Here is a 25369-nt window from a genome sequence, read left to right as displayed (position 1 = left end):
ACGATTCGCGCGCGCACGCATGTAAAATAAAATTTAAAAGAACCTCCGCTCCACGCTGCTGTGGTGCTGCTGCTCGCTCCAAAAACTCTGTCATGATTGTAAAATAAAGGACAAAAGAGACATAAGTCCTGCTCACAGGTACAGATACAGGACATGTTCACATCTTCAGTCAAACTCCAGACATCTCCACGTCACTACATATTCAGTCCCTGATTGGTCATCGCGGCGCGACGAGAACTGCGGCACTACAGGAAGTGGCAGGATGAAACGGTGATTAAAAAGTATCACACGTCGTTGTTCGTCATCACGGGAGGTCTCCAGGAGCGCTCCCGGAATTATTTAACATGTCGAATAATTCCGGGAGCGATTCCCGGTAAAGCCGGAACTAAACCACGTCCCCTATTGCCGGCGTTAACAACGGCGTGTGATCCTTAAGACAGCCAAAAACTCTTCCGGGACGCTTCCGGGAGCTCTTACCGTCTGTGTGTAAACGGGGCTTAAGCTCTAACAATAACAGCACTGTGGTGGTATCAGAGTCCCTTGCAAGAACAAGATCATTCATCACATTAGTAAGTGTTGTCTCTGTGGAGTGGTGCATTCTAAACACGGACTGTAGCGGCTCAAAGAGGTTATTTTTGGTAAGATAATTCACAGTGTTGAGAAAGTGAATGCACGGACCCATGTTAGGGGACGTAAATGAGTGGTCAATTGGAATTCCAATAAATTACTATTTATTATGCAAAAGTGCAAACAGGGTTCCAAATATGCAAAGTCGAATTAAGTAACAAATGGTGACACGTGGGCAGGCCCGAGGGTAGGAGACGCCTATCCAGAGAAGAGCCGGGACCCACGTAGTTCCACTGCCAGCCGGAGGTCTGCAACACACCAGAACCGCCAAGTCCTGGTACCCCAGGTGGCCACCGCTCAAGGCTGTCAGACTGGTACTGCTGGCAGGAGCAAAAACAGATTAGGTAGGTGTGTGTACACCCAGCAAACAGTCAGCAAAAACACAGTAATCCTCCTGAGGGAATAAATCCAATACTCCCAGAGTACAGAGGAAAACTGGAGAATGTGCATTGTCAATGGTTATACTCAGTAAGTCAGAAGTGAGGAGTGGCGACTTCAACTCCTCCAACTTTCACAAAACCAACTACAAGCTGCAAGTATGTCACAACTGCAAAGACTTCAGTACAATGAATGTGCGTACGGCACAAAACGGCTGAGTAGGTTTACCTGTATGGTAAGCTGATAACTCGGCAGAGTTATGGTGTCTCTCCCAGGCTTTTATGGAGTGATGGATGAGATGAAGAGTGACAGCTGATGACGGCCTAACAGGGTGTGCACCTGTTGGTGCCAACAGGTCCCTGCGCCCTCTGCAGGGCATAAAGGTGCCAGCATGGCAGGGTGCCATCTGGTGGTGGGCCAGCAGTACCTCCTCTTCAGCCGCCCACACAACACACAAGCTGCCGTGAAACCCCTTTTTCAAGAATTTTAGAGCAAAAGGATAGGGTCCATATCAGTCTGTAGTTTTTCAATAAACTTGGATCCAGATTAGGTTTTGTAAGAATAGGTTCTTTTTTCCTTTGTTGTTGTTTTTAATTTTTAATACATGTGCATGCCGCAGCATATTGTTTTCAGTCCTGTGCGTCTCCTCATGTGTGAATAAAATAAACTGAAAGATTTTTATCCAATTTGGATGAAACTAAGGACAAGGTGATTTGATTTTGTTTTTGAGAAAAACTAATTAAAGTCAAGATCAAAAGCCAAGGTCAATTGTTTTTGGTCCAATGATTATATATCTCTTAGATATAATCATACAATACTGAATAATTCCTGATCTTTGAGTGTCTGTCCTATTGTCTGCTAGATTGTGTCCAATAAGAAACTTCACAGACCATTGATTTTGGCCAATGGGAAGCCAGCAGGCAAAGGATCAATTACGGTAAGAATCAGTTCCATTCTATCCACAATGCCGTCGTTTTGACAAAAGTGTTCTTTTATCACACAATGTTCATGTTGGTTATTTTGTAGATGATTTTAACAAAAGTTACTATTGTTGATGATAATAGCAACAGATGCTATTGTTGATGATAATGTTAATGATGATGAAAATATTATTAAAGTCATTGCCTTCACTCTCATTGATGGTGCTGTTACTGATATTAAATTTGATAGGTCCCAGTATTTTTTTTCTCATAATCATGATTATAACTGTTCCTTTAGATAACGGCTCAGGAGCTGTCTGACAACAGAATCATTACTTTGACCTTGTGTGGGCGTAAACTGGATAAAAAGGTAGTCACTTAGAAGCATCTGCACACACACACACACACACAGCAAAATCACATTGAGGGTGTTTTCATTCCGACCTTGTTTGGAGTTTTTGACTTGGATCTTGGTGCGTTTTCCACCCAAGTGTGGTTTATTTGTGTGACGGTCCCCGCCGTCTTGTAGCGGGGCGGGCCCATAATCAGGGGCACCTGGGCCCGGTGTCCCTGTCTCTTATTTAAGTGGGCCCAATTAATTCATTTTGTTCTCTCCCGCTCTCTTTTTAAGACGTCTCGCTGCGCCGACCGGTAACAGAGCGCCTTTTTGCACAGCTGTACATCTTTGCACCTTTTAATTTATTGACTTAAACTATTGTAAATAAATACTTCTATTTTTCTAATCCTCTCGTTTGTGTCTCCTCCTTGTCACTGTCCTCTGAGCCACGGGCACGTGACAAGAGTGGGGGCTCGTCCTTTAAATTTAATTTTTGTAGTCAGCGCGTTTAGTTTTTGTAACTCTTATTTGGTTAAAGTTTGTTTTTAGGCCTGTTTTTTTGCGTTGGGGCTTTGCCGCGCGCTGATTACATGATTAGAATCCAGTGCACACCTGCTGATTGCGCGTTCGTTCATTCATTTGTTTGTGGGGACACGCGAGAGGTTTGAAGTTAAATTGTGTTTTTTTTTTTTTTTTTTGATCCGAGGTGAAGGTAAGTGCTGTCTCATGCTGCATGGTGTTTCAGAGTCCTTCGTTAGGCTTTAGTGGCTTTTCTCATAAGGAGATTTGCCTGCTTTTGTTTTGTGAGGGCAGCGGTGAACGTGGCTACAAGCTTCGGCTTGGGATGTTCTGGTGGTTGTCAGCTTGCTGGTCGCTGCTCAGACCCATCGGGTTTTAGCGCATAAATACCCACCATATGAGACCGCAAGAAGACTAGGTTAAGCAGGTAGATTTGGGGTTAAGTAGTTCAGGGCGGGGGACTCCGAGGGACGCGCTGGCCCTCAGCCTTGGTTATGTGAGATTGACAGTTTGTATTCAGTTCGGTTCACATTACTTTTTTTTGTAACCATGGCTTCTGTTTCGCATTTTTCTCCACTCCTTCTGAAAGTTTTTTTTGGAAAATTGTCAAAAGAAACACTTATTGCAGATAGCTAAACACTATGGCATTACAGTGGAAAATAATATACGCAAAGATGATGTTAGAAATATAATCACTGCTGCGCTTTTTAATAAAGGTGTCCTGAGAGGGGGAGAGCAACAGTCGGGTTTATATGTCAATTCTAAACCCGAGCTGTCTTTCGTTTGATGGACTGAGTTTTGAGCAGCGTAAGGAATTAATGTTGCTGCATATTGAACAAGAGAAAAGCAGAAAAGATGCTGAACTTCAATTGGAACAAATGAGACTGAGAACTGAAGCTGAAAAAGAGGTTCAATTGGAACGTGTCAGACAAGAGCCTGAAAAAATGAGATTGGAATTGGAACACTATAAATTGAATTTGATTCGGGATGGTAAGGTTATAGGCGAGCTGAGTGAAGAATCATTTTCCTCTGCTGTTTGTAGGCCTGCTCCTAACACGTTTGACGTGGGTGCTAGTCTTCACCTAATGCCAAAGTTTAATGAAAAAGATCCAGATACTTTTTTCGTTTTGTTTGAGCGCATTGCAGATGTTAAAAATTGGGCGGATTGTGATAGAGCTTTCTTGTTACAGTCCGTGTTTACTGGTTGTGCCCAGGAGGCTTATTCTGCGTTGAACGCTGCAGAGTGTCTGGATTATGCCAAAATAAAGGCTGCGGTTCTAAAATCCTACGAATTAGTCCCAGAAGCTTATCGTCACAAATTCAGGAATTTTGAGAAAAATGAATGTCAAACTCACGTGGAATTCGTTAGAGATTTAACCTGTCAATTTAATCGTTGGTGTTCTGCTTTGAATATTGACACTTCTGAGGGTTTGTCAGAGTTGGTGATCTTGGAGCAGTTTAAGAACTGTATTCCTCAGCATGTAGCTACTTATGTTACTGAACAGAAACCCAGCACCGCTCTGAAGGCAGCTGAGCTGGCAGATGATTTTGTCCTGACTTACAAGGGGGCTATGGGTGAAATGTTTCCATTTAGGACCAAGCCTATTGTTAAGGATTTTATATATATATATATATATATGTTATCACTGTTAAACATTTGTACCTTCGTCTTCTTTCTTATGAAAACGGTGTTGTGCTGTTTGCACTTCACCCTGAGAATGTATGTGTTATTCAACCTTGTTTTAGCTTTGTCTTCTTTCTCATGAGAACGGTGTTGTGCTGTTTTGCACCTGTCTTAACCAAGCCTGAGAATTCAATTTTGTTTAGCACTCTGGGGTCAATCTGAACTGGGAATGAAGGACTGGATGTACTTATTGTTATAACATAACTTTGTTTTCGTAGCCGCTAACGACTGGGAGTAAAAGAACTGAAGGTTGAATTTTGACTGATTGTGATGCTTAGTGTTCCAGGCAGATGCAAAACAGCTGATAACTGCAACAGACGAACGAGATGTGCTGACCTGAAGTGTTCTTCCTTACAGCTGCACTTGACGTATGCGTTTATGTTATGGGAAGAAACTTGTCTTGCGTCATTACCCCCACCCTTAGGACAAGTTTCTTGTTTATGTGATGAGGGCGTCTCTTAATAAAAAGAGCGGAAAAGCAGGCCAGACTTTAGTGTAGCCTTGGTGTACAGCCTGGCCGCACTCCGCGCGTAATATTTGACTTTCTGTCTCACTGGTGTTTCTTGACTCTGTTTGTCTTGTTAAAGGTTTAAAAATGTTTGGAGGAGAAAATACCCAACACCTATAGTCAGTGAAAGTCGCTCCTACTCGCAGACCTTTGCACAGGGTCGCTCTGCTTCATTCAGAGGGCACTCTAGCAGATGTAATTACTGTCAGGCAATGGGCCACTGGAAGTCTGTGTCCTGTGCTCAAGTCTAAAAGCAGGCGTAAAATGTACGTACCTTCATCTCCTGCTCTGTTAGCTTCACACAATAAGTCCAGGAAAAAGTTCGATAAAGCTTTTGCGCCTTTCATCCATGATGCGTATGTGTCCATTGTGGGGAGCGAGCAGCGTGTTCATATTAAGATGCTGCGTGACACAGGGGCTAAACACTCATTTATAGTGGCTTCTGTGCTTCCATTCTCCTCCGCTACAGAAACGGGTGACTCTGTCCTTATGCATGGGATGGAGCTGGGTGTGGTCTCCGTGCCGAGGCACACAATTATGTTAGAATGTGGGTTTATTAATGGTCTGGTGATTGTAGGCGTACGCCCCGCTCTGCCGCTTCCTGGAGTTTCATTGATTTTTAGGCAATGATTTGGTTGGTAGTGCGGTGTGGCCGAGGTCTCCTTTGCCCGTGGTGACCCCTGAGCCACACTCATCGTCTCTGCTTGAAGAGCAGTGTCCAGAGGTGTTTCCAGCTTGTGTCGTGACGCGCGCTCAGTTTTCTGCGTCTGAGTCGGATGTGCTTGAGAGCTCAGTCTTGTTGCCCGAGCTCCCCGCATCTGTCTCTGTGAAGGAATGGAGTCAGCATCAAAAGTCTGATCCAACTCTTTCAGTTTTGTTTGAAAATGTTCTTCCAGGTGACAAGGTACGGAGTGCTGCTCATGGGTACTTCATGCAGGAAGGTCTGTTGGTGCGCAAGTGGGTCCCATCTCATGGTGACTTCGTTGTTTCAGGCGCCGGAACTCTGGAGGTGCAGTAGAGGACGTGTGCTAAGCTTGTGACTTTACCAATTGGTGTCATCTTTGGCCTTGTATAGCTAAGTCTAATTTGATTCCTTGCAAATGGTAGAACTTCTCTTGTTTGATAATGGAAAATAGAAGAAAAAACTTAGTCCTATCAGATTTTAAAGTAGTTTGTAAAGAGAAAAATGTATAGCTGAATATAGGTAAGCTGTAAATGTAATTTTGGTGCAACAAAAAAATATAATGTACTACTAACAAAAAAGAAAAAATTGTGCTGTTTGCAATTGGTTTGGAAAGTCCTTAGGTGGACTTCCCTTTTGAAGGGGGAGGGTGTGACGGTTCCCGCCGTCTTGTAGCGGGGCTGGCCCATAATGAGGGCACCTGGGCCCGGTGTCCCTGTCTCTTATTTAAGTGGGCCCAATTAATTCATTTTGTTCTCTCCCTCTCTTTCTAGGACGTCTTGCTGCGCCGACCGGTAACAGAGCGCCTTTTTGCACAGCTGCACATTTTTGCACCTTTTAATATTTAATTTAACTATTGTAAATAAATACTTCTATTTTTCTAATCCTCTCGTTCGTGTCTCCTCCTTGTCACTGTCCTCTGAGCCACGGGCACGTGACAATTTGTGCATATGTGATAACTGTACACAGATCCCTACAGAAATAAGCCAACAGAAAGCACTTGCAGTATTTGATCTTCCTCTAAACTCAAGTGAAGTACAAGTATTTTTCAGTTAAGCCCGTGGTTTTCAAACCTTTATTGTAGGGCCCCAGTTTTGTAGGTGAGAATATTTTAGACCCCCCCACACCCATACACATATGCACACATCTTTTGCTTCCAAACTTCACTGAAATCTGCATTATAATAGCCAAGTGGCCTATTTGTGCATGCGTGTGTATGGCTTCAAGCACACAATAACTGGTGAGAGCTGACATTTGCCATTTGGTATGCTTATGTATTTTGGGTCAAGGATGAACACAGAAAGTTGATAGGACAAATATTTTTGGAGAAATTACCTATTTTAGCTAACCAGTAAACAATGGATGTTGTGCTGCAATGCATCATGGGAGTTTTGGATTTTATATGTCATTGTGGTTCATGTTAGTTTAACACTGTTGTTAGTGTTATTGATTTATTGCAGTGTTATTAATTTATTGCATATTTTTGTAGTTCAATTGGTTTAGTCAGTTTAGATAAGTCTTATGTTACTGTTACCATGAGTGAGTTAAATGTTATTTTGGCACCATGAGTGAAATGTGTTGTGTTTTTAATTTCTTCCGCCTCTGCCTCTGTTTCTCAAATTAAAAGTACCTGCTTACAGCAAATGCAGAAAAGACAAACAGCTGTGTGTGTGTGTGTGTGTGTGTGTGTGTGTGTGTGTGTGTGTGTGTGTGTGTGTGTGTGTGTGTGTGTGCGTGCGTGCGTGTGCGTGCATGCAATTTTAACCATGCACAAACTGGGGACAGCTGACATTTGCGGTTTGGTATGCTTATGTATTTTGGGACAAGGAGGAATTCAATTTCAATAAATTGAAATGAATGTCCAAAACGGAACATTGGTAGGCCTAATATTTTAGAGAAACTACATATATTAGCTAACAACACGGAACAATGGACATTGATATTTGCAGTCTGGACTCACACGCCAATCTAGCAGGGGGCAGAAAATCATCTATATATTAAAACTGTGAGTGCGTAATTTTATTCAGTAAGTTCAATGTAAGTATATAATATAATTGTAAATATGTTAAAAATATATGGATTACACAATAAAGTGAAAACACTTATTTCTATTGTGGTCCATATAAAAATCAAATGACAAAATAGAAGTCAAATTAATAATAATAATTAGGGATGTCCCGATCAGGTTTTTTTTTGGCCCCAATCCGATTCTGAGTTGTCTGATTTTGAGTATCTGCCGATACAGAGTCCCGATCCAATACTTTAAAAAACTGAATGAACCATGAACAAATGCTAAATATATATTTTCATTTTAATCACCTTATTTTATTATTTATCACTTAAACAGTGCACTTCTCCTTGAGGTAGCTTGAACAATCAAGTAATAATCTACCAGACTTTAAAAATGTACAAATTTCCATGTTATTTTATTTGTCTAAAAATAAATGTCCAAGGTTCCTTATGTTAAACAAGAAATTATCTAATCTGAAATAACAGGTGGTTTTAATTTACAGATGAAAGGTTTCTAAAGATCTCACGCTCCATCCGTCCCTCACTTGTGAACAAAACCCCAAGATACTTAAACTCCTCCACTTGAGGCAAGGACACTCCATCGACCTGAAGAGGGCAAAGCACCTTTTTCCGGTCGAGAACTATGGCCTCGGATTTGGAGGTGCTGATTTTCATCCTGGACGCTTCACACTCGGCTGCAAATCATCCCAGTGCATGTTTAAGGTCCTGATTTGATGAAGCCAACAGAACCACATCGTCAGCAAACAGCGTTCCGATCGTCACCTATGGTCATGAGATTTGGCTCATGACCGAAAGAACGAGATCGCGAGTACAAGCGGCCGAGATGAGTTTCCTCCGCAGGGTGGCTGGGTGCTCCCTTAGAGATAGGGTGAGGAGCTCGGAGTCGAGCCGCTGCTCCTCCACGTCGAAAGGAGTCAGTTGAGGTGGCTCGGGCATCTTTTCCGGATGCCCCCTGGACGCCTCGCTGGAGGGACTACATCTCTTGGCTGGCTTGGGAACGCCTTGGGGTTCCCCCGGAGGAGCTGGGGGAGGTGTGTGTGGATCGGGAGGTCTGGGCGGCTTTGCTTGAACTGCTGCCCCCGCGACCCGACTCCTGCTAAAGCGGAAGAAAATGGATGGATGGATGGAAGGTTTCTAAAGAACCACTTATTAATTTAGCTATTTTAATTACAAGTGTTCTAAACTTTTTTAAACAGTAATCAGAAATTTTGAGGTAACAAACAACAACAAAAAACATTTCCAAGGATTTTTATTCAGAAAACTGCTCTATAAATGAGCAGTCCTGTGACATGTTTCTGTTTTGTACTGATCAGTGGTTTCTGCACCGATCTGTTTTGTACAGATCAGTGGTTTCTGCCACTAGTCTTCCGTGTTTTGGCCCGACGTGTTGTTCCTATTGGACAGCGAGAAGCTATGTCACAGCTCAGAGCGTCGAAAGTTGGATTGGGTTGAACTTGTTTTTTTCTTTAGTTCAATTAAAAAAAAAAAAAAAAAAAAAAAAAAAAAAGATTGGGTTGAGCTTTGACCGCGTCAGCCTGCCAACAAGCAGCAATGCGTGCTCCCATCAGAAGCATCGCTTTAGTTCGGTTTTTGACGCGACGCTTCTGACGCCTCTAAAAAGCAACACGTCTCATTGAAAATAATGCTTTTTAGATTGATTCTTGATGCCTCTGACACTCCCGACGCTTCCGATGCGTGAAAGGCCCATTAATCTGCAGTAATGAGCTTGAAATAGCGCTGATCAAAATAATGAGGATAAAATCTATATCAGATTCCTGATCGGAATGCAACGTCCGATTTCAATCAAGTCTGAAACCATGTGATCGGGCCCGATTTCCGATCACGTGATCACATCCCTAATAATAATAATAATAATAATAGTGTGTATATGATAAGAAGAACCTAAACAATTTATAAATACATTAAGAGTAACCTAACATTAAAAAAATTACATAATTAACACAAAATAAAAAGGTCGAGTTCGTCTTCTAAAAACTGTTGAGGTCTAACATCTAAGGTTCGAAAAACATTCTGGAATCACACACCATTCCAACTCATTATAGAAATTTTGCACAGTTTATTACCACCCTTGAAAATGTCAGCTACTATACCTATTTTATAAACACTACACAATCTAGAGACCATGGATCCCCACGGGCAACACACTAGTTTATTTTAAACATTGTTATTTATACAAAACTACAACTTCTTATTGAACAAAACAAAATATAAATGAATGAATAAATAAATGAAATGACAAATCACCTTTACTGTGGTATTATTAAAACTGACTCGTATCATGCATCTTCATTTTTTTAAAAATTAATTTCTCACAAACTTGTCCATGTTTTGCTTGAAGTGCACAAACTGATGGTTTCCAGTCCCAAAGCTGTTCAGAAACCACCAACACACACAAAACTATATAACTATGAAAATACTCAGCTCGATGACTGAAAGTATTTGGTCCTTGGTGTCTTTGGAGGATCCTTAGATATCCCTGAAATGACTTTGTGTAAAAGGAATGGTTACTTAAAGAGATAAAGATGAGAAGTGTCACTTGCATTGTGAGGGAATGCCACCTGTGGCAGCTTGGACATGTGGCGTGTTTCTCTGAACATGATCCAGCAGGCAGACTGAGTGTTGAGGACCACTGCAGCTGGAGAAAGCCAAGGGGAAATCCATGTTTCACATGACTGGGGCAGATTACGGTTACTTTTGAGAGGTTTGGATAGAATGTTTTTCTGCATAAATTGTTACAATTCAGGCACAGGACGGTTCTGTAGTGTGGTAGATGCATTGAGGGCACCGACGCAACCTCTAAGATTTAACCTGAGCTGGTCAGTAATACAATTCGCTGATGTTTAGAATGCATCCCACCTAACCGGACAAATATTTGAACCATATTATGAATGATAGAAATTGAACCTGTTGAAAAAATGTGCAGTATAGTTTATTTTTCTGTTATAAGACAATGCAGAACTGGCTGTGGGCTGAAGGTCTTTACTAGAATCAAATATCATTGTTATCCCTGTCAGGACTTCTTTGGAAAATCAGACCCGTACCTGGAATTTCACAAACAGGGAGAAGATGGCAAATGGATGCTGGTGCACAGGACAGAAGTGAGTCATCAGCAGGGATTAAACTCCTTCATCTAACTGTTATTATCATCAAATATGAGCTTTCATTACCAGCTAAACCAGGTCGGTGAGACACTGTAAATGTAATTAAGCTCAGAAAGCTGAAGGAAACAGATTGCAGATGTTAGGCAAACCGTTTCATTCACTCCATACCCACTGTTGTGTTGTCTTCAGGTTATAAAGAACACTTTAGATCCAGTGTGGAAACCTTTCACTGTGCCTCTCATTTCTCTCTGCAATGGGGATGTGGACAGAAGCATTAAGGTGAGTTGTGAATATTTTTAGTTTGACTGGTCTTATATCTGTGATTTATGCTTTATTGTTCCCCGCTGCAGCAACATAAATACAGATAACAATCATAATGACATCTAACAACACAGTTAATTCGGGATTCATATTGCTCTTTCCTAGAGTGCCTTAATTGAGAGAGTGACGCCAATTCAGAACATGGCGCCATTTTGGTTCCAACTGTGCTGAACTATTGAATGAACCTTTAATGTTTTCAGCATTTTTTAAAAATCATTTAACCACATACAGCAACACATCCAGGTGTAGGTACAATCAAAATAAATATAAAAATAGCTAAGCTATCAAATTTACATATATTTACAATTTATCATTATTTATTTAATTAATTTAAAACCTGATTTATGTAGCGGCAGCTCTGTACCTCTGTGTCATGCAGTGACGTTCGTGACAGTTTTAAAGTTCTCCGTCTCTGGATTATGCTTTATTCCGGACTAATTTGACCCTCAACAAGCTTTTCTTTCTCCAATCATCACCTCCAAATCAAAGGTAAGCGGTACATTTTCCTCTTTTACCGACTCTGTGCAGTAAATGTGCAGACTTTTCTGATCCATTTTTAATCATCGTGCGCATCACAAAAACTGTTATAATATGATGGCAAACGAAGGAGTAAAAGCAGAAAAGTGTCATATCACAGCCTTTTGTGTCTGATTTGACAGGTTTAACAAATCAGGCTTCAGGTCCCAGTCTGAACACGGTGTGAAAAAATAAATGGTTGGCTTTTAATCACAGCAATGACTCCGGTCCCACTTTCCTCAAATCAGCGAGCGTCAGAGTGCTGAACTTTAATTTGTACCTCTGTTACTGTGCACATCCAGACTGCTCAGGGTTTTTAATGGAAATACATTGTAATTGGATGGGACATTTTATCCGATGTGAGCAAAAATCTGTTGTACAAAATCTGGTATATACGGTGTTTATTACGTGGAAAACAATACAAAAACTTTGGGACTTTTTTGGCATCTGGTTTATACGATGACCGTTGAGGTGAGTTTTACTGTACATGGGACTGAACAATAAATTTACCTCTCAAAGCTTTGATGATGATTTTGGCTTCCATCCCACACGGCTGACTTTATTTTCCCAAATTTTTCTTCTGTTCAGATCTGAAGGGAATCTGTACATCTTGAAGCCCTTGTTGTGTCTATTTGTGCATCCAAATGCACAACAACCCGGCATTTTCAGCGAATAAATAAATAAAATAGCTGGATTTACATGCAGACACATTAACAGCCAACGCTATTTTGAACCCAAGATGGCACCATGAGTCACGGGACTGTTTTTTTTTTTTTTTTGACTCATTATGTTGTCACTCTCTCAATTAAGGCACACTACCCCCCCCCCCCCCCCCCCCCCCCCCACACACACACACACACTGTTTGGAACTCATATGGACCGCAGATTCATTTAAAAAACATGATCGTGTAAAATACAGATTTCTTGTTATGATGAATTGTTCTAATAACTGTAATAACTGCATAAACCTTGATGCAGATTTGCAGTGAAGATACGAGGTCTGTCCATAAAGTATCGTACCTTTTTATTTTTTTATTTTTAAACTATATATTTGATTCATATGTTTTCACGTCAGACAAGCTTGAACCCTTGTGCGCATGCGTGAGTTTTTCCACGCCTGTCGGTGACGTCATTCGCCTGTGAGCACGCCTTGTGGAAGGAGTGGTCCCGCCCTGTCGTTGGATTTTCATTGTCTGGAAATGGCGGAATGATTTGGGTTTTTTTTTCCATCAGAATTTTTTCAGAAGCTGTTAGAGACTGGCACCTGGAAACTATTCGAAAAATGTATCTGGCTTTCGGTAAAAATTTTACGGGCTTCACAGAGAATAAGGTCTGGTAGTACAGCTTTAAGGACCCCTTTAAGGACGCTCAGCACGCCGCGCTCCGAGCTGCGACAACACGGCACACGCCACAGGACCATTTCTGAGCTGATGGCTATGTGGATACGAGACCGTCGTGTGCTCTTTCTCTGGTTATCACAAGAGCTGGACATCAGCCATTTTCCGGCTGATTTCACTTTTAACAAGAGATTTTGTCATGGAAAGCTGCGCGGAGGCTTCGCGCGTCACGACCGATTCGCTTTGGAAGCGAGACAAAGGAACACCTCTGTTTCGGCGTGCCAGAGGACAAGTTTGGACATGTCTAGCTCTCCACAATTTCACTGATACTTACTGGACTGGTAAGCATTGAAAGCCGAGATAGACATGTCCACACTTAAAGGGGTCCTTAAAGCTGTACTACCAGACCTTATTCTCTGTGAAGCCCGTAAAATTTTCACCGAAAGCCAGATACATTTTTCGAGTAGTTTCCAGGTGCCAGTCTCTAACAGCTTCTGAAAAAATTCTGATGGGAAAAAAACCCCTAAATCATTCCGCCATTTCCAGACAATGAAAATCCGACGACAGGGCGGGACCACTCCTTCCACAAGGCGTGCTCACAGGCGAATGACATCACCGACAGGCGTGGAAAAACTCACGCATGCGCACAAGGGTTCAAGCTTGTCTGACGTGAAAACATATGAATCAAATCCATATAGTTTAAAAAAAAAATAAAAAAGGTATGATACTTTATGGACAGACCTCGTATGAGCAGGGAAAAGCATTTACATGTTTATATGAAAGGAGCTTGTTAAAAGTAGACAGCCTTTGCTGCTGTTTTCTACTCTGCTCCCTGGAGCAGGTCAATGCATGGGTACAAACACAGAAATAATTTCTCCAAATTATCAGGAAGATGAAGGCAGAATGTGCATACTGACCTCACTCAGCTTGTTCTGATCACTGAATGTGCGCCTCGTCTTCCCTACACTATGTGAGCCTCAGATCAGTTGGCCAAGTCCACTGATTTTCAGGGGGGAAAAATGGACTTCTCCTGACTTTTCCAAGCGATGGTGATGTTCGGGAGAGTCTGTTCCTGAAAGTGCTGTATAAATACAATTATTATTATTATTATTATTTCACTAGACAGTGTACACAGCATTTCTTTTTATTGCTTTTTCATGATTTTGGATGACATTTTTTATTCACTGGTATGGTTCATATTACAATTCAAAATAGGCCTGATTTACTAAAGTTTAGGTTTATAAAAACTCCATACCATCAGCCAACAAATGTGCAATCTGATCTAATAATGTTATGCATGAGGATTGTGTCTTTTAAGTGAGCAAAATAGCACATATTCTCCATTTAATGTGTTTGCCTTAATGAATATGCAATTTGAGATGTGTTAGAATCTGTTTTGTTACATCTGCAGCAGGGTGTGCTGTGCTCTCTCTCTCTCTCTGCTCTGCTGCTCGCAGCAACTTCAGACCACCTCGCTCATTATCGTTCTCCGCTCCAGTTAATTTTCATCCTGCATCAATGAAATCGCTCATTGCTCGCTCCAAAAAAGAAAACAAAACCTTTGACATGAGGTGTCAGGAAGGTGCTGTTGAGTTATTGTTCATCCAAAACATCAGTTTACTTCCTGTCTGCCTGTCTCACTTTGAGTTGACATTCAGAGCTCATCAGTGAAATCACTCACTGAATTGAACAGTTAAAATCAAGGCTCATACGCTCTTTGCCTTCCGCTGCACCGGATGCTCATAAGTGAAACTTTGAGTATAGAGAAGGATGTATGGAGACGGATGACTGTCGTGTGATCTTATATGTGACATTCAACAACAGGTCCTGTGTTACGACTACGACAACGATGGAGGCCATGACTTCATAGGAGAGTTTCAAACCACTGTCACCAAGATGAGTGAAGCACAGAACTCAGTGGAGGTAAACAAAGGTTGTGTCTGTGTGAATGCAATTACATTTTACATGCAGATCTGACAACTAGTACAAATTTTGCCTATCCAGCAGATATTTGAACAACAGTTCAACATTTATACAACCTCGTTTGTACCTTATATGGGGGTGGTATTTTGTCAGTATTACAAGGATGTCATATTGTGTTACTACTGGAATGAGTCCAGAATGATCCTGGATGTACAGCTTGCACTTGCACATTGAAACCCTGAAAGCTCTACACAACTTAATTGATAGTCTGTTGGTGGATGTTTCCGAACACGAATCATTCAGTAATTGCTCTGTATGTCTGAACAAATACAGCAGGAATCTGTTTGTGTGGCATGCATGTGTGCATTCACTGCATTCATGCAGTTGTATGTGTGTATCTGTTTTTGTGTGTAAAGAACATTATTACTTGTTCTCCCGCTGAATCGTTTTGTGAGTGGTAATGATGTGGGGGTGGTGTCACCGAAAAACAAGCAAGAAAAAGAATGGGGAAAAAAACCACAAGGATACAAATTGGTTTTGAAATGTAAAATTGTCTTTAGTGAAGTTCTGATAACATGACAAGTCATAAAGTACTACATGACGTGCGAGTTATCAGCTGATTTGCAACCTACAAGTCTGTCATTAGTGTTTTGCTTGCAAAGGTCTGTTTACATCAGGCTAGTCAGAAATGAATATCTGCATGTGCATGACATGTTTCCTTTGAGCACACATTTGTTGTGCGAAAACAATTCATAAATAGTTATCTTTATTTTGTTTGTGTGAAATTTGCTCATCATTTGCATCAGTTTTTAATGGTTTAGCAGTATGAGGTTTAAAAGGTCGTCCTACCATGCACCTGCAAAGTATTCAAAGCACTTTACCTTTTTCCACATTTTGATATGTTAGAGCCTTTTTCCAAAATCGATGAAATTTGAGCTCAGGTGCTTCATGTTTCCACTGATCGCCCTTGAGATGTTTCTACATCTTAATTGGAGTCCACCTGGGGTAAATTCAGTTGATTGGACATGATTTGGAAAGCCACACACCTGTCTACATATACGGTTTCACAGTTGACAGTGCATGTCAACTCAGCCACATGGGGTGTGCAGCCAGTACATTCTGAGTGCCAGTCCCAAGCCCGCAAAAATGAGGAGGTTAGAAGGAGGCAGGGTATTAATCTTAAAGGTGTCAATTCTCAGCCACATGGGCTGTGCAGCCAGTACACTCTGGGTGCCAGTCCCAAGCATGGACAAATGAGTAGAGTCAGGAAGGGCATCCGGCATAAAAACAAGCCACCACAACCATGCAGAGTACAAATTGAATTTCCATGCCGGATCAGTCGAGGCCTTGGTTAACAATGACCGCCACCAGTGCCATTGCCCAACAGGGTAGTGGTGAAAATTGGGCTACTGCTGGGCAAAGAAGAAGAAGAGGGGGAGAATGTGTCCACAGACGTAGGGAGAAGAGGAAAACTGGAAGGGTGGAAGTGAGAGACAAGACTTTGAATATTGGAAGTATGACTGGTAAAGGGAGAGAGCTGTCTGACATGATGGAGAGGAGGAAGGTAGACATGTGTGCAAGAGACCAAGTGGAAGGGAAGTAAGAGCAGGAGCATAGGTGGTGGGTTCAAGCTGTTGTATCATGGGGTGGTTAGGAAGAGAAATGGTGTTGTGGACATTTTAAAGGAAGAGTATGTTAAGCAAGTGACCAACAGGGTGATGAGTGTAAAGCTGGAAATTGAAGTGGTGATGATTAATATCATCAGTGCATATGCCCCACAGGTAGGTTATGAGACAAAGGAGAAAGAAGATTTCTGGAGCGAGTTAGATGAGGTGGTGGAGAGAGTGCCCAAGCATGAAAGAGTGGTGATAGGAGCTGACTTCAATGGGAATTTTGGCAAAGGGAACAGAGGTGATGAGGTAGATATGGTATCAAGAACAGGAATGTGGAAAGACAGATGGTATTTGATTTTGCAAAAAGGATGGAAATGGCTGTGGTGAATACCTACTTTAAGAAAAGGAAGGAGCACAGAGTGACATATAAGAGTGGAGGAAGGTGCACCCAGGTTGACTACATTCTTTGTAGGAGATGCAAGCTAAAAGAAATCGGAGACTACAAAGTGGTGGGAGGAGAGAGTGCAGCTAAACAGCATAGGATGGTGGTTTGTAGGATGACTTTAGAGGTAAAGAAGAAGAAGAGAGTGAGAGCTCAACAAAGCATCAGATGGTGGAAGCTGAAGGAGGAAGACTGTTGTGTGAAATTCAGTGAGCAGATGAGAGAAGCACTGGATGGAGGGGAAGCAATTTTGGACAACTGGAAAAGTACTGCAGATGTGGTGAGGGAGACAGCTAGGAAGGTAGTGAGTGTGACATCTGAACAGCGGAAGGAAGACAAGGAGACTTGGTGATGGAAACATAAGGAGAAAGAGGTTAGCATAAAGAATTGGGATGGTTAGAGAAATGAAGAAAGTAGACAGGAGTACAAGGAGATGCGATGTAAGGTGAAAAGAGAAGTAGAAAAAGCTAAGGAAAAGGCATATAGGGAGCTGTACAATAAATTGACTAGTAAAGAAGGAGAAAAGGACTTGTACCATTTGGCCAGACAAAGGGACAGAGCTGGAAAGGATGTGCAGCAGGTTAGGGTCGTAAAAGATGCACATGGTAATGTGCTGACAAGTGAGGAGAGTGTGTTGAGAAGATGGAGGGAATATTTTGAGGATGAGGAGTGGAAAGGCAGTTGGTCCAAATAACATTCCAGTGGAGACATGGAAATGTCTAGGAGAAATGGCAGTGGACATTCCAACCAGATTGTTTAATAAAATCTTGGAAAGTGAGAGACCCAGGGTATATAGGGAGAAGGATGCTGAGGATAGAGTCACCAGGCAGGAGGAGAAGAGGGGGGCCAAAGAGGAGGTTTATGGATGTGCTCAGAGAGGATATGCAGGTTGTTGGTCTGACAGAGGAAGATACAGAGGACAAGGTGAGATGGAAATGGTAACAGGAGCAGCCGAAAGAAGAAGAATTGACAGTGCATGTCAGAGCACAGACCAAGCATGAAGTGAAAGGAATTGTCTGTACACTGCCGAGACAGGATTGTCTTGATGCACAAATCTGGGGAAGGGTACAGAAACATTTCTGCTGCTTTGAAGATCCCAGTGAGCACAGTGGCCTCCATCATCTGTAAATGGAAGACATTTGGATCCTCCAGGACTCTTCCTAGAGCTGTCTGCCTGTCTAAACTGAACGATCCGGGGAGAAGGGCCTTAGTCAGGGATGTGACCAAGAATATCATGGTCACTCTGTCAGAGCTCCAGCATTCTTCTGTGGAGAGTGGAGAACCTTCCAGAAGGACAGCTATCTCTGCAGCAATCTAACAATCAGACCTGTATAGTAGAGTGACCAGACGGAAGACATTCCTTAGTTAAAGGCACATGGCAGCCTGCCTGGAGTTTGTCAAAATCCACCTAAGACATCAAATCAAATCAATTTTATTTATATAGCGCCAAATCACAACAAACAGTTGCCTCAAGGCGCTTTATATTGTAAGGCAAAGCCATACAATAATTACGGAAAAACCCCAACGGTCAAAACGACCCCCTGTGAGCAAGCACTTGGCGACAGTGGGAAGGAAAAACTCCCTTTTAACAGGAAGAAACCTCCAGCAGAACCAGGCTCAGGGAGGGGCAGTCTTCTGCTGGGACTGGTTGGGGTTGAGGGAGAGAACCAGGAAAAAGACATGCTGTGGAGGGGAGCAGAGATCAATCACTAATGATTAAATGCAGAGTGGTGCATACAGAGCAAAAAGAGAAAGAAACACTCAGTGCATCATGGGAACCCCCCCAGCAGTCTAAGTGTATAGCAGCATAACTAAGGGATGGTTCAGGGTCACCCGATCCAGCCCTAACTATAAGCTTTAGCAAAAAGGAACGTTTTTAAGCCTAATCTTAAAAGTAGAGAGGGTGTCTGTCTCCCTGATCCGAATTGGGACCTGGTTCCAGAGGAGAGGAGCCTGAAAGGTGAAGGCTCTGCCTCACATTCTACTCTTACAAGTAAGCCTGCAGTCTGAGAGCGAAGCGCTCTATTGGGGTGATATGGTACTATGAGGTCCCTAAGATAAGATGGAACCTGATTATTCAAAACCTTATAAGTAAGAAGAAGAATTTTAAATTCTATTCTAGAATTAACAGGAAGCCAATGAAGAGAGGCCAATATGGGTGAGAGATGCTCTCTCCTTCTAGTCCCTGTCAGTACTCTAGCTGCAGCATTTTGAATTAACTGAAGGCTTTTCAGGGAACTTTTAGGACAACCTGATAATAATGAATTACAATAGTCCAGCCTAGAGGAAATAAATGCATGAATTAGTTTTTCAGCATCACTCTGAGACAAGACCTTTCTAATTTTAGAGATATTGCGCAAATGCAAAAAAGCAGTCCTACATATTTGTTTAATATGCGCATTGAATGACATATCCTGATCAAAAATGACTCCAAGATTTCTCACAGTATTACTAGAGGTCAGGGTAATGCCATCCAGAGTAAGGATCTGGTTAGACACCATGTTTCTAAGATTTGTGGGGCCAAGTACAATAACTTCAGTTTTATCTGAGTTTAAAAGCAGGAAATTAGAGGTCATCCATGTCTTTATGTCTGTAAGACAATCCTGCAGTTTAGCTAATTGGTGTGTGTCCTCTGGCTTCATGGATAGATAAAGCTGGGTATCATCTGCGTAACAATGAAAATTTAAGCAATGCTGCCTAATAATACTGCCTAAGGGAAGCATGTATAAAGTGAATAAAATTGGTCCTAGCACAGAACCTTGTGGAACTCCATAATTAACCTTAGTCTGTGAAGAAGATTCCTCATTTACATGAACAAATTGTAATCTATTAGATAAATATGATTCAAACCACCGCAGTGCAGTGCCTTTAATACCTATGGCATGCTCTAATCTCTGTAATAAAATTTTATGGTCAAGCAGTATCAAAAGCAGCACTGAGGTCTAACAGGACAAGCACAGAGATGAGTCCACTGTCTGAGGCCATAAGAAGATAATTTGTAACCTTCACTAATGCTGTTTCTGTACTATGATGAATTCTAAACCCTGACTGAAACTCTTCAAATAGACCATTCCTCTGCAGATGATCAGTTAGCTGTTTTACAACTACCCTTTCAAGAATTTTTGAGAGAAAAAGAAGGTTGGAGATTGGCCTATAATTAGCTAAGTTAGCTGGGTCAAGTGATGGCTTTTTAAGTAGTGTTTTAATACCTGCCACCTTAAAAGTCTGTGGTACATAGCCAACTAATAAAGACAGATTAATCATATTTAAGATCAAAGCATTAATTAATGGTAGGGCTTCCTTGAGCAGCCTGGTAGGAATGGGGTCTAATAGACATGTTGATGGTTTGGAGGAAGTAACTAATGAAAATAACTCAGAACAATCGGAGAGAAAGAGTCTAACCAAATACCGGCATCACTGAAAGCAGCCAAAGAGAACGATATGTCTTTGGGATGGTTCTGAGTAATTTTTTCTCTAATAGTTAAAATTTTATTAGCAAAGAAAGTCATGAAGTCATTACTAGTTAAAGTTAAAGGAATACTCGGCTCAATAGAGCTCTGACTCTTTGTCAGCCTGGCTACAGTGCTGAAAAGAAACCTGGGGTTATTCTTATTTTCTTCAATTAGTGATGAGTAGTAAGATGTCCTAGCTTTACGGAGGTTTTTTTTATAGAGCAACAGACTCTTTTTCCAGGCTAAGTGAAGATCTTCTAAATTAGTCAGACGCCATTTCCTCTCCAACTTACGGGTTATCTGCTTTAAGCTGCGAGTTTGTGAGTTATACCACGGAGTCAGGAACTTCTGATTTAAGGCTCTCTTTTTCAGAGGAGCTACAGCATCCAAAGTTGTCCTCAATGAGGATATAAAACTATTGACGAGATAATCTATCTCACTCAGAGTTTAGGTAGCTACTCTGCACTGTGTTGGTATATGGCATTGGAGAACATAAAGAAGGAATCATATCCTTAAACCTAGTTACAGCGCTTTCTGAAAGACTTCTACTGTAATGAAACTTATTCCCCACTGCTGGGTAGTCCATCAGAGTAAATTTAAATGTTGTTAAGAAATGATCAGACAGAAGGGGGTTTTCAGGGAATACTGTTAAGTCTTCAATTTCCGTACCATAAGTCAGAACAAGATCTAAGGTATGAATAAAGTGGTGGGTGGACTCATTTACATTTTGAGCAAAGCCAATCGAGTCTAACAATAGATTATATGCAGTGTTGAGGCTGTCATTCTCAGCATCTGTGTGGATGTTAAAATTGCCCACTATAATTATCTTATCTGAGCTAAGCACTAAGTCAGACAAAAGGTCAGAAAATTCACAGAGAAACTCACAGTAACGACCAGGTGGACGATAGATAACAACAAATAAAACTGGTTTTTGGGACTTCCAATTTGGATGGACAAGACTAAGAGACAAGCTTTCAAATGAATTAAAGCTCTGTCTGGGTTTTTGATTAATTAATAAGCTGGAGTGGAAGATTGCTGCTAATCCTCCACCTCGGCCCGTGCTACGAGCGTTCTGGTAGTTAGTGTGTCTCGGGGGTGTTGACTCATTTAAACTAACATATTCATCCTGCTGTAACCAGGTTTCTGTAAGGCAGAATAAATCAATATGTTGATCACTTATTATATCATTTACTAACAGGGACATAGAAGAGAGAGATCTAATGTTTAATAGACCACATTTAACTGTTTTAGTCTGTGGTGCAGTTGAAGGTGCTATATTATTTTTTTCTTTTTGAATTTTTATTCTTAAATAGATTTTGCTGGTTATTGGTGGTCTGGGAGCAGGCACCGTCTCTATGGGGATGGGGTAATGAGGGGATGGCAGGGGGAGAGAAGCTGCAGAGAGGTGTGTAAGACTACAACTCTACTACAAGATTTAAGAAAATTGGCCAGATTTCTAGAAATGAGAGCTGCTCCATCCAAAGTGGGATGGATGCCGTCTCTCCTAACAAGACCAGGTTTTCCCCAGAAGGTTTGCCAATTATTTATGAAGCCCACCTCATTTTTTGGACACCACTCAGACAGCCAGCAATTCAGGGAGAACATGCGGCTAAACATGTCACTTGCGGTCCGATTGGGGAGGGGCCCAGAGAAAACGACATGTGGATGAAAACCTGCTCCAGAGCGCTCTTGACCTCAGACTGGGGCGATGGTTCATCTTTCAGCAAGACAGTGACCCTAAGCACACAGCCAAGATATCAAAGGAGTGGCTTCAGGACAACTCTGTGAATGTCCTTGAGTGGCCCAGCCCGAGGCCAGACCTGAAGCTGATTGAACATTTCTGGAGAGATCTGAAAATGGCTGTGCACGACACTCCCCGTCCAACCTGATGGAGCTTGAGAGGTGCTGCAAAGAGGAATGGACAAAACTGTCCAAAGATAGGTGCACCAATCTTGTGGCATCATATTCAAGAAGATTTGAGGCTATAATTGCTGCCAAAGGTGCCTCAATAAAGTATTTAGCTAAAGGTGTGAATACTTACGTATACGTGATTTTTTAGTTTTTTCATTTTGTCATACATTTGAAAAATAATTTAAAAAATCATGTTGTCATCATGGGGTGGAAAAAAAATTAATTTACTCCATTTTGGAATAAGGCTGTAACATCACAGAATGTGGAAAAAGTGAAGGGTTATGAATACTTTCCGGATCCACTGTATGAGGTCTGTCCATAAAGTATAGGTCCTTTTTATTTTTTTCAAAAACTATATGGATTTCATTTATATGTTTTTATGTCAGACATGCTTGAACCCTCGTGCGCATGCGTGGGTTTTTCCACGCCTGTCGGTGACGTCATTCGCCTGTGAGCACTCCTTGTGGTAGGAGTCGTCCAGCCCCTCGTCGGAATTCCTTTGTCTGAGAAGTTGCTGAGAGACTGGCGCTTTGTTTGATCAAAATTTTTTCTAAACCTGTGAGACACATCAAAGTGGACATGGTTCGAAAAATTAAGCTGGTTTTCAGTGAAAATTTTAACGGCTGATGAGAGATTTTGAGGTGACACTGTCGCTTTAAGGACTTCCCACAGTGCGAGACGTCGCGCAGCGCTCTCAGGCGGCGTCATCAGCCTTTTTCAAGCTTAAAACCTCCACATTTCAGGCTCTATTGATCCAGGACATCGTGAGAGAACAGAGAAGTTTCAGAAGAAGTCGGTTTCAGCATTTTATCCGGATATTCCACTGTTAAAGGAGATTTTTTTAATGAAAGACGTGCAGACGGGTCCGCGCGTCGGGACGCAGCCGCCGCGACGCTCCGCCACAGGAAAAACACCTCTGTTGGAAGCCTTAAGGACAAGTTGGAACATGTCCAGCTGTTAAACAATTTCTCATATACTCACTCCACTGAAAGCCATCAAAAGCCGCCTGGATTTTACAAATGGTTATCAACACGGAGGTGTTTTTCCTGTGCCACCGCACCGCGCCGGCTGCATCCCGACGCGCGGACCCGTCCGCACGTCTTTCATTAAAAAAATCTCCTTTAACAGTGGAATATCCGGATAAAATGCTGAAACCGACTTCTTCTGAAACTTCTCTGTTCTCTCACGACGTCCTGGATCAATAGAGCCTGAAATGTGGAGGTTTTAAGCTTGAAACAGGCTGATGACGCTGCCTGAGAGCGCTGCGCGACGTCTCGCACTGTGGGAAGTCCTTAAAGCGACAGTGTCACCTCAAAATCTCTCATCAGCCGTTAAAATTTTCACTGAAAACCAGCTTAATTTTTCGAACCATGTCCACTTCGATGTGTCTCACAGGTTTAGAAAAAATTTTGATCAAACAAAGCGCCAGTCTCTCAGCAACTTCTCAGACAAAGGAATTCCGACGAGGGGCTGGACGACTCCTCCCACAAGGAGTGCTCACAGGCGAATTACGTCACCGACAGGCGTGGAAAAACTCATGCATGCGCACGAGGGTTCAAGCATGTCTGACGTAAAAACATATGAATGAAATCCATATAGTTATTGAAAAAAATTAAAAGGACCTATACTTTATGGACAGCCCTCGTATATATAAAGCACTTTGTCTGTGTGTTTGTGTGTGTGTGTGTGTGTGTGTGTGTGTGTCTCTCTGTCGGCCGCCCATATACGGGTGAAGAGGTGGAGAATAGGAGAGACCGTGTATGATCTGGGCAGGACAAATCACTAAGTTCAGCTAACAGGCTAACCTTGGTTCGAGTGCTAATTACATTATGTCACGATTTGGGTGTGTGGGGTTTTTTTTTTTCTTTTCCTCTTGTTTATGGTATGAGGGTATTTTTGCACTGGGGTTTTGTGGAGGGATTTCTCTTGTCTGGTGTTGAGTGTTTGGTGTCGGGCGTTTCCCTCTGGTCCTCCCTCCCTGCTTGCCACTCCCCCTTTCTGGAACCTTCCTGACACACCTGTGGTGCATTTCCTCCTGATCACGTCCTCTATATTCATCACTCTTTCTTTTATCACTTGTGAGATTGTTGTGCCTTGTGCCTCTTTTGAGCATTTGAATTCAGAGTTTTCACAGTCCCGTTTAGCTTTACCGTGTATCGACCTGTCTGCCTGTTTTTTTGGATCCTGTCTCTGCCTATGCTTTGGTTACCGTTGCTATTTTTGGACTGCCATTTTGTGTACCGACCCACGCAAGCCCTGACATTAAACTCTATTAAGCTGAGACCTGAATCCTGCATTTGTGTCCGACCACTTGGTCACTTGGTGCTGACTGGCTTGTCACATTATACTTTTGGGACTGAGCGGCGATTTTTGTAATGGTTTTGCTTTGGTGTGGCCATTAAAAATTATGACCTCCTTATTTCTTCAGTCATCATGGATTAAGTGGCCCTAATGTCCTCAAGGTACTGCTAGTTGCTTCAAATGCTGTCACTGTTAGCATCCAAAATGGCATCACACAGTAATTTCACTTGATGCAAATACTGTGGCACAGACATCTTGGATTATCTGTTTGGAGAATTAACCACACAGCAAACCATATTATGACAGAAATGTGATCATTAACAATAGAATGTTAAACCAAAACAAACAAACAAAATGAAAAGTGATTGAAACTATCAGTTTGTGAAACTGTCACGAAACTGTCGTGACGGTATCACAAAATGAATTCATGGTGGTATCAGGTTTGGTGTGACACGCGGGGCATGGAGGTTATGGTTAGGATTATTATTAAGGTTAGGGGAAGGGGTAGGGATGGACTACAGGACAACAGGCAAGCAGCTTGGTAGAAGACAACAACTGTTATGATTATTTATTAGAAAGTGGAAGAAACCCAAGCTCGGTCTGGGATTCCATGCAAGATCTCACTTTGTGGGGTAAGGATGATTCTGAGAAAGCTCAGAACTACACAGGAGGACCTGGTCAATGACCTGAAGAGAGCTGGGACCACAGTCACAAAGATTACATTAGTAACACATGATGCTGTCAT

At 42.0% G+C, this 25369-nt stretch overlaps 1 protein-coding gene across 1 annotated transcript in view; it reads left to right on the top strand.

Annotated features, from left to right (window-relative positions):
- The window catches only part of cpne2 (copine II), a 167275-nt gene that overhangs the window by 38622 nt on the left and 103284 nt on the right, over positions 1–25369 (top strand). The window contains exons 3-7 of the mRNA XM_034177110.1: positions 1868–1942; positions 2224–2295; positions 10722–10805; positions 10998–11087; positions 14807–14905. Of these exons, the coding sequence (XP_034033001.1) occupies positions 1868–1942; positions 2224–2295; positions 10722–10805; positions 10998–11087; positions 14807–14905 (420 nt within the window). The remainder of the gene's footprint in view (positions 1–1867; positions 1943–2223; positions 2296–10721; positions 10806–10997; positions 11088–14806; positions 14906–25369) is intronic.

This window comes from Thalassophryne amazonica, chromosome 8 (assembly GCF_902500255.1).
Source record: "Thalassophryne amazonica chromosome 8, fThaAma1.1, whole genome shotgun sequence".
NCBI classification, from domain to species: domain Eukaryota; kingdom Metazoa; phylum Chordata; class Actinopteri; order Batrachoidiformes; family Batrachoididae; genus Thalassophryne; species Thalassophryne amazonica.
This window is presented reverse-complemented; position numbering and strand designations above follow the sequence as displayed.